The sequence below is a fragment of the Myxocyprinus asiaticus genome, chromosome 18 (genome assembly GCF_019703515.2).
Source record: "Myxocyprinus asiaticus isolate MX2 ecotype Aquarium Trade chromosome 18, UBuf_Myxa_2, whole genome shotgun sequence".
In the NCBI taxonomy this organism is placed as follows: Eukaryota; Metazoa; Chordata; class Actinopteri; order Cypriniformes; family Catostomidae; genus Myxocyprinus; species Myxocyprinus asiaticus.
This window is the reverse complement of record NC_059361.1, coordinates 39524657-39535353: the sequence shown is the minus strand read 5'-3', so window position 1 is coordinate 39535353 and position 10697 is coordinate 39524657. Positions and strand designations below refer to the sequence as shown.

Sequence of the window (10697 nt, the reverse complement as noted above, 5' to 3'; positions counted from 1 at the left end):
GAATAATTAATGAGCTTGCATGGTTTCACTGTTTCACAAGTTTATTTACACTGTTTTTATTGTTGATTTTGTCATTACATTTGGCAACTTCTTATTTTGTGAAGTCTGAAGTTTATTTTCTACTCAAAATTAACCATTCATTATAAAAAAAATATATTGGTTGATTGTTACCATGTTTGGTCTGTTGAGGTCTGTGTGCGCAGCTCTGTATGTTATCAGATTTGTTCATAAAATTTACTGAATCAACTGAAATTGACTCACTTTAATCAATATTATGCTATGAAGTAGATTTAATTTAATACCATTAAAATTTGTTAAATTTTAATAAAACTTAAATTAAACAAATAAATCTTACTCATTTTTTTTCAGTGTACTTTTGAAACACTGTGTTTTTTAGCATTTATGGACTGGCTCCATTCACTTCTATTGTAAGTGACTTCCTGTAACTGTTTGCTATAAAATCCTTGGGTGCTGTGGGTAATTGCCAGGATGTTGGTATTAGTTAGGTGGTTCGTTTAGTAGCCCAACCCCTAAATCTATGATATTACGGCCCCTATGGCTTTGGTCCCTTATTCAATATAAGTCTAGGGGATCTGTCTGTCAAAAGTATGATTGCTTAGAAAGCAATAGCACACCTCTCCTTAACAAGCCACTCAATTTGAGGTTTGATTCCTCTATGCGGCAAATAACAAGTTATTTACAGAAGTTTCATACTTTTGTATTTGAGCAAACCCCTAACCAAATATATGGGAAACAGTAATAGTGATGCTTGCCTTAAGCAAACAGCAACAATAAAAGCTTTATTTAGCAAATACCACTAATAAATCGGAATTATTTTAATCCAACCCTGTTTAACAATTTACACATCTAAAAGCCTTCTGTCAGTTTATATTTGTTTAATACAGTTTTGTATTAAACCACATTAAAAATAAATGCTTAAATATAATATGATACCACTGGAACACACTAACATTAACTGATACATAGTGTTGGATTTACACCATCCCACTGAATATTTAAGCAACCTGAGAGTGATTTTCTGAGACTGTCCTTTCAGGTCAAGTCCTGAGATAACCCGTTTGTCGATATATCCTTAAAAAAACAAAAAACACATAATTGAAACTAGGTTACTATATTAACATAATAAACCAATTTTTCAAAGGGTTCTTTCTAGTTTTAAAAGACCATTAAATGCATTCATTGTAATAAAATAAATATCTGTAAAGACTAATTACTGTTTAAAAGGCTTTGAGTGCGAGGGGTCAGTGGAGCTCACGGTGGAGGGCAGGGGTGTGAAGTGACAGTCAGCACATCTGGTCACATTAATAATGCAGAGACCTTTAAACGGCAGTTTGTCACTTATTGAGTGCTGCCTGCTGAAATCTACACTGACACCCAAGCTGCTGCCAGGGGACTTTACCAAATGAGAGTCGGATGAAGGGAGGGGATGAGAGGGGACACCAGACAGTGAGAGGGAAGCGAAGAGGACAAACAGCAACATGAAACGTTGGATGGATTATCAATCTTTTTACTTTTGTTTTTTTGTCTGGAAATGGTTAATTTAAAAAAATAAATAATACTTTGTATAACAAATTCAAAGAGGTTTGAATAACCAAAAGTTTATTTAAAAAAAAAAAAACTATTTCACTCATGTGCGCCTAAACAATAGTGCTTTTTTATAACTTCAAAACAAAAAACAAGCAAAAGAAAAAAAAAAAGTCTACAAGGACATTATTTTCATCTCTGACCAGGCAATCTCTCATGATGATGACAAACATTTAAACTTTCTCCCGCAAAATTGCATTGTCACAGCACCAGACAAATTGTGTACTGTCTCATAAATGGAAAAGATTTAATTTGTTGCACTGCCTAATAAACACGGGCTGAGAAGTCAATGTGAGTTCGGCTCTCATTCGAGCGTCTCAGGAGATTGCCTGTACTTGAACTGGCGTGTTATGTGTTGAGTCTATTTCCCTGTGATGAGTGGGTTCCTCAACACCACGATGACCGAATCGCCTCTAAGGAACATCTTTGAGATGTAGCGATCCTTATTGACTGGCTTGGACTTCTTCTTGCCTTTGCCACTCTTGGGCACCTCGGTCCACATTTCTTTCACATTCTCCAGCACCATGTTACAATGCCTGCAAATCCAGAGCAAAAAGACAGTGAGGGTCTGAATTGAGGAAAATTATTACATTTGTAGATTAAATGGTTTTTTTTTTTTTTTTTCACACAGTCCTCTTGTATCTGAACAAGATTTGTGACCGGATTTATTTTTCACTGTACAGTCAGTGTTGGGGAAAGGTAAAGCTGTGCCACTTTTTACTTATAAGGATAGTTGACCCAAAAATGAAAATTCATCATTTACTCACCCTCATGCCATACCAGATGTGTTCGACTTTCTTTCATCTACTGAACAAAAATGAAGATTTTTAGAAGAATATTTCAGCTCTGTAGGTCTGTACAATGCAAGTGAATGATGAGCAGAACTCAGATGGTCCATAAAGCACATAAAGGCAGCATAAAAGTAATCCATAAAACTTCAGTGGTTTAATCCATATCTTTAGAAGCGATATGATAGGTGTGTGTGAGAAACAGATCAATATAAGTCCTTTTTTACTATAAATTCTCCTTCCTGTCCAGTAGGTGGAGATATGCATGAAGAATGCGAATTGGCAAAAACAAAAGCAGCAGCATGTTAAAGTGGAGATTTATAGTAAAAAAGGACTTAAATATTGATGTTTCTCACCCACACCTACACTGTAAAATCTAATTAGTTGACCTTAGAAGTAATGTTAACTAGTTACAAGTAAGCTTAACTCATCTATGATTAAAGTATTGTTGCTTTGATTTAATTATTTAAATTGGGTTATAACATGTCTTATAAGGAAAGATATGAGGGATAAGGGAAATTATGACTAGACTCTAAGTTAGCCATATGGCACACTGGACTCTACTCAGTACTTCATAGTGCACATAAATCTGCCCTTTGTAAAGTACAATTGAGTAAAGAGGAATGGCTTAAACTAAACAGGCTCCAATTTCAGAGGTAACATTCATCACCCTCATGGTAACTTAACAAAAATCTCAATTATCAACCAGCTACAACAAAACAACAACTATAGTCATAAGAATTAAAACTACATAAGTTCCCTTGTTTTGACAAACAAACATAATTTATTCAAGCGCAAGGGTTTATGGGTATTCCACACAGTCGCAATTTTGTACTTGGTAATTTTAACTTAGTAGTACTCGAAGCCAAATTTTAAAGAACTTAAGTATTTGAGTTATGATTCCAAAATGTGACATTTCAAGTAATGTTTAATTAGAACCACTTTTTATTAATGACAACTTTATGATTTAGAGAGTAACTGTAACTTAATTTAAACTAGTTAGAATAGTACAAATGTAAGATTAAGTTGAGTAAACTATTTTTTATAATTTGAGATTACTATTAGTGTTTACAGTGCATCACATCACTTCTGAAGATATGTATTTAACCGCTGGAGTCATATGGAAAACGTTTATGCTGCATTTGTGATTTTTGGAGCTTGAAAGTTCTGGCCACCATTCACTTGCATTGTATGGACCTACAGAGCTGAAATATTCTTCTAAAAATCTTCATTTGTGTTCTGCTGAAGAAAGAAAGTCACACACATCTGGGATGGCATGAGGGTGAGTAAATGAGAGAATTTTCATTTTAGGGTGAACTATCCCTTTAACCCTTAAATGCATGGTAATTTTCCCAAACACTTTGACATACAGGTGCATCTCAGTAAATTAGAATGTCGTGGAAAAGTTCATTTATTTCAGTAATTCAACTCAAATTGTGAAACTCGTGTATTAAATAAATTCAATGCACACAGACTTAAGTAGTTTAAGTCTTTGGTTCTTTTAATTGTGATGATTTTGGCTCACATTTAACAAAAACCCACCAATTCACTATCTCAAAAAATTAGAATATGGTGACATGCCAATCAGCTAATCAACTCAAAACACCTGCAAAGGTTTCCTGAGCCTTCAAAATGGTCTCTCAGTTTGGTTCACTAGGCTACACAATCATGGGGAAGACTGCTGATCTGACAGTTGTCCAGAAGACAATCATTGACACCCTTCACAAGGAGGGTAAGCCACAAACATTCATTGCCAAAGAAGCTGGCTGTTCACAGAGTGCTGTATCCAAGCATGTTAACAGAAAGTTGAGTGGAAGGAAAAAGTGTGGAAGAAAAAGATGCACAACCGAGAGAACCGCAGCCTTATGAGGATTGTCAAGCAAAATCGATTCAAGAATTTGGGTGAACTTCACAAGGAATGGACTGAGGCTGGGGTCAAGGTGTCAAGGAATTTGGCTACAGTTGTCATATTCCTCTTGTTAAGCCACTCCTGAACCAGACAACGTCAGAGGCGTCTTACCTGGGCTAAGGAGGAGAAGAACTGGACTGTTGCCCAGTGGTCCAAAGTCCTCTTTTCAGATGAGAGCAAGTTTTGTATTTCATTTGGAAACCAAGGTCCTAGAGTCTGGAGGAAGGGTGGAGAAGCTCATAGCCCAAGTTGCTTGAAGTCCAGTGTTAAGTTTCCACAGTCTGTGATGATTTGGGGTGCAATGTCATCTGCTGGTGTTGGTCCATTGTGTTTTTTGAAAACCAAAGTCACTGCACCCGTTTACCAAGAAATTTTGGAGCACTTCATGCTTCCTTCTGCTGACCAGCTTTTTAAAGATGCTGATTTCATTTTCCAGCAGGATTTGGCACCTGCCCACACTGCCAAAAGCACCAAAAGTTGGTTAAATGACCATGGTGTTGGTGTGCTTGACTGACCAGCAAACTCACCACACCTGAATCCCATAGAGAATCTATGGGGTATTGTCAAGAGGAAAATGAGAAACAAGAGACCAAAAAATGCAGATGAGCTGAAGGCCACTGTCAAAGAAACCTGGGCTTCCATACCACCTCAGCAGTGCCACAAACTGATCACCTCCATGCCACGCCGAATTGAGGCAGTAATTAAAGCAAAAGGAGCCCCTACCAAGTACTGAGTACATATACAGTAAATGAACATACTTTCCAGAAGGCCAACAATTCACTAAAAATGTTTTTTTTATTGGTCGTATGATGTATTCTAATTTTTTGAGATAGTGAATTGGTGGGTTTTTGTTAAATGTGAGCCAAAATCATCACAATTAAAAGAACCAAAGACTTAAACTACTTCAGTCTGTGTGCATTGAATTTATTTAATACACGAGTTTCACAATTTGAGTTGAATTACTGAAATAAATGAACTTTTTCACGACATTCTAATTTATTGAGATGCACCTGTATCTATCAAAAATGGATGTACAAAATGCCCAGATAGTGTAACATTTTTAAAATATTTTCAAGACCATTAGAAAATGATAAAATATATTTTGATATATTTTCATGTTTTATTTTTCATAAATTAAAGAGATAAATCAACAAATCAGGACAAATCAAGAACAGGATTCATTATTTTCACACTGAAATTTCATGATGCAACTGGCTGTCAAACACATATTGAGCTACACATAACACAATCTACACGTGTAACTTATGTGTATTTTCTCAGGCACTTGTTGAGTCTAAACAGATGCACAATTACATTATTTCAGTAGTACACCTTAATAATAACTGTTCATGTTGTTCTTGCTATAAGTTTACTTCGATGTTGTTTCTATGTCAGCTAGCAATGTCAAATGTACATCAAATCAATCACTGAAACATCAGTGTCACCTTGAGTAAGAAATAATGTGAATGTTATGTATGTGTATACACATATAAAATACTGATAATTCACCATTGTTGATAATTCATTGTTGCACAGAAAGTCAATGTGATAGTGTTTATTTGTGAATATATGAATATAGTACTCATTTCTCTTTAAATATACAAATAAATAGATATCATGTGATAATAAACTTAAATAGATATGAAATAATTATAACAAATATAATTTATAGAAGTGCAAAAAAAAAAAAAAGACATATACCTCGGGTCTCTAGAGACCCTATACACATTTGGTACTCAAACCATTTTTGCAATTTTGGCATTTTTTGTGCACCACAGTATTTATAAGAGATAGATTGAGGAATACTAAAGAAGTGTGGGCACAACTCCAAAAAAAATGGATGAGGTACAGGGGTTGGAATGAGGTCCCGGGTCTCTGAAGACCTGAAGTATGCATTTAAGGGTTAAGTTGTTCTCTATTCGAGGAGAATATAGGACACTCGTTTTCTCTGGATGGTGCCATTTGCTAGGGCCCTTTCAGATTCTTGGAAAAACATTGGCCCTCACTATCCTTAAAAGCTTGCTTACACCACAACTTCCATTTTGTGGATAATCTTTAGGCAGAAAAATGTACATTATTTTAGTCAATGGCAATTCAATAATAAATATATATACACACACACTGGTGGCTAAACGTTTGGAATAATGTACAGATTTTTCTCTTATGGAAAGAAATTGGTACTTTTATTCATCAAAGTGGCATTCAACTGATCACAATGTATAGTCAGGACATTAATAACATGAAAAATTACTTTTACAATTTGAAAAAAAAATTCAGAACTTCTTAAACTACTTCAAAGAGTTCTCATTAAAAAATCCTCCATGAGCAGCAATGACAGCTTTGCAGATCCTTGACATTCTAGCTGTCAGTTTGTCCAGATACTCAGGTGACATTTCACCCCACGCTTCCTGTAGCACTTGCCATAGATGTGGCTGTCTTGTCGGGCACTTCTCACACACCTTACAGTCTAGCTGATCCCACAAAAGCTCAATGGGGTTAAGATCCATAACACTCTTTTCCAATTATCAGTTGTTCAATGTCTGTGTTTCTTTGACCACTCTTATCTTTTCTTTTTGTTTTTGTTTCAAAAGTGTTTTTTTCTTTGCAATTCTTCCCATAAGGCCTGCACCCCTGAGTCTTCTCTTTACTGTTGTACATGAAACTGGTGTTGAGCGGGTAGAATTCAATGAAGCTGTCAGCTGAGGACATGTGAGGCGTCTATTTCTCAAACTAGAGACTCTGATGTACTTATCCTCTTGTTTAGTTGTACATCTGGTCGTCCACATCTCTTTCTGTCCTTGTTAGAGCCAGTTGTCCTTTGTCTTTGAAGACTGTAGTGTACACCTTTGTATGAAATCTTCAGTTTTTTGGCAATTTCAAGCATTGTATAGCCTTCATTCCTCACAATAATGATTGACTGATGAGTTTCTAGAGAAAGCTGTTACTTTTTTGCCATTTTTGACCTAATATTGACCTTCAGATATGCCAGTCTTTTGCATACTGTGGCAACTCAAAAACAAACACAAAGACAATGTTAAGCTTCATTTAATGAACCAAATAGCTTTCAACTGTGTTTGATATAATGGCAAGTGATTTTCTAGTACCAAATTAGCAATTTAGCATGATTACTCAAGGATAAGGTTTTGGAGTGATGGCTGCTGGAAATGGGGTCTGTCTAGATTTGATCAAAAATGACTTTTTTCAAATAGTGATGGTGTTGTTTTTTACACCAGTAATGTCCTGACTATACTTTGTGATCAGTTGAATGCCACTTTTGTGAATTAAAGTACCAATTTCTTTCCATAAGAGCAAAATCTGTACATTATTCCAAACTTTTGGCCACCAGTGTATATATACAGGTGCATCTCAATAAATTAGAATGTCGTGGAAAAGTTCATTTATTTCAGTAATTCAACTCAAATTGTGAAACTCGTGTATTAAATAAATTCAATGCACACAGACTGAAGTAGTTTAAGTCTTTGGTTCTTTTAATTGTGATGATTTTGGCTCACATTTAACAAAAACCCACCAATTCACTATCTCAACAAATTAGAATATGGTGACATGTCAATCAGCTAATCAACTCAAAACACCTGCAAAGTTTTCCTGAGCCTTCAAAATGGTCTCTCAGCTTGGTTCACTAGGCTACACAATCATGGGGAAGACTGCTGATCTGACAGTTGTCCAGAAGACAATCATTGACACCCTTCACAAGGAGGGTAAGCCACAAACATTCATTGCCAAAGAAGCTGGCTGTTCACAGAGTGCTGTATCCAAGCATGTTAACAGAAAGTTGAGTGGAAGGAAAAAGTGTGGAAGAAAAAGGTGCACAACCAACCGAGAGAACCGCAGCCTTACGATTGTCAAGCAAAATCAATTCAAGAATTTGGGTGAACTTCACAAGGAATGGACTGAGGCTGGGGTCAAGGCATCAAGAGCAACCACACACAGACATGTCAAGGAATTTGGCTACAGTTGTTGTATTCCTCTTGTTAAGCCACTCCTGAACCACAGACAACGTCAGAGGCGTCTTACCTGGGCTAAGGAGAAGAAGAACTGGACTGTTGCCCAGTGGTCCAAAGTCCTCTTTTCAGATGAGAGCAAGTTTTGTATTTCATTTGGAAACCAAGGTCCTAGAGTCTGGAGGAAGGGTGGAGAAGCTCATAGCCCAAGTTGCTTGAAGTTTAGTGTTAAGTTTCCACAGTCTGTGATGATTTGGGGTGCAATGTCATCTGCTGGTGTTGGTCCATTGTGTTTTTTGAAGACCAAAGTCACTGCACCCGTTTACCAAGAAATTTTGAAGCACTTCATGCTTCCTTCTGCTGACCAGCTTTTTAAAGATTCTGATTTCATTTTCCAGCAGGATTTGGTGCCTGCCCACACTGCCAAAAGCACCAAAAGTTGGTTAAATGACCATGGTGTTGGTGTGCTTGACTGGCCAGCAAACTCACCAGACCTGAACCCCATAGAGAATCTATGGGGTATTGTCAAGAGGAAAATGAGAAACAAGAGACCAAAAAATGCAGATGAGCTGAAGGCCACTGTCAAAGAAACCTGGGCTTCCATACCACCTCAGCAGTGCCACAAACTGATCACCTCCATGCCACGCCGAATTGAGGCAGTAATTAAAGCAAAAGGAGCCCCTACCAAGTACTGAGTACATATACAGTAAATGAACATACTTTCCAGAAGGCCAACAATTCACTAAAAATGTTTTTTTTATTGGTCTTATGATGTATTCTAATTTTTTGAGATGGTGAATTGGTGGGTTTTTGTTAAATGTGAGCCAAAATCATCACAATTAAAAGAACCAAAGACTTAAACTACTTCAGTCTGTGTGCATTGAATTTATTTAATACACGAGTTTCACAATTTGAGTTGAATTACTGAAATAAATGAACTTTTCCACGACATTCTAATTTATTGAGATGCACCTGTATATATATATATATATAAAAATGATAAGAAATCTAAATGTATTTCTTCGAGAAACAGGTTTTCAGCATTTAAATGTTTATTACTTTTCTCCTGTCCATCTCTCAATCACAGGCAGCTGTATATGATTAGCACTTCCTAAACAGTTGTGCAGTTTCATCGATTAAGAGAAGCTGAATGATCTCGCCCTTTATGAATCGTACAGTATGTTTCTAATCGAGGGGAATACCTGTCAAATGCCTTGACTCGGCCCAGTAGCTTCTTGTTGTTGCGGCAGTTGATCAGAACTTGTGTGTTATTTTTCACAGACTGGGTGAGCACTGACAGAGGGCCGGTGTTGAACTCTTCCTCTTCTCTCTTCTGCAGCTCCTCGGGAGTCATCTCAGATTTGGGCTTGTTTAACAGACTCCTAATACAACAACTGCACTGTTAGATTGGATGGATGAAGATCAATGTACACTGATAATAATACGAAGACGTCGTTGAGCGAAAATACTTTGAGTAAATTTTAACCACAAATCTAGCTAATTTTGGTCTTACATGTTCTTCAGGAATATTGACTGAACATTTTCTAAAACAACAAAGAGTACACCTGCAAAATAGCCATAACAAACTGCCAATAATAATGAACACACAAAAAAAATATAATTTGATCACAAATAGGAAAATAAACAAAAAACGTTTCGATTTGTATTCTCGTCGCAAGAGACTTCTAATAAGTTCATTGTGTCTGCTAACATTAGCATGAGTTTCTACTGCAGACTTTTTGAATAAAAACCAGGTATTTACATTCCCGAAAAGAAGAACTAAATCATACATCAGTGTAATGTGTAAAGAAGAGTAAACTCACATGTTTTACTAAGTTTTGTCTTCTCGGATGTCTTCAATGAACTGAAAGCAGCAATAGCTCACAGTGCGCCTCACGTTTCTACAACGTTAAATTACTTCCGGGTCAGCGCCGCTTTGGCGTCTTTGTCTTGAACAAGTTCCGGATCAGCTTTCACCAACCCCGAGTTGTATTTATGTATATATTTTTTAACCCGTGTGCGACCTTGGGGACATTTTTGTCTTTTCGATCATTTTGCAACACACACCAACGGCATAAATGTTTGCCAAAGGTGTGTGTTTTTGTGGGAATTTTGATATTTCAACCTCAGTTCCTATAATACATCTATATTACACTGTGTACACAAAATAGTTACACACAGGACCCACTGAAACCCATTAAAACTAAAATATTTGATCCCAGTGCCGCTGAAGCATAAAATCATGAATTCTGTGATATTATGCTTTCATTCCGGAGCCCTGGCTTCAAAATGTAAAATGTTTAATATTTTCCACCAGATGGCGCCATTTTCCTCATGTTTAGCCTATGGAGTTAATACATACTTTTCCCATTTTCTGTTTGCTGTATTTTAGAGCACTGTAGGCCAGTTGAATAAATGATGCAGCTAAAATTG

At 36.5% G+C, this 10697-nt stretch overlaps 1 protein-coding gene across 1 annotated transcript; it reads right to left on the bottom strand.

Annotated features, from left to right (window-relative positions):
• Positions 1-1599: 1599 nt before the first annotated feature.
• Positions 1600-10220, bottom strand: snrpd2 (small nuclear ribonucleoprotein D2 polypeptide). Its single transcript, XM_051724985.1, has 3 exons — positions 10088-10220; positions 9467-9646; positions 1600-2141 (listed from the first exon to the last, which is right to left on the bottom strand). Coding segments are annotated over exons 1-3 (357 nt in total). The 5' UTR covers positions 10090-10220; the 3' UTR covers positions 1600-1966.
• Between the last annotated feature and the right edge of the window lie 477 nt (positions 10221-10697).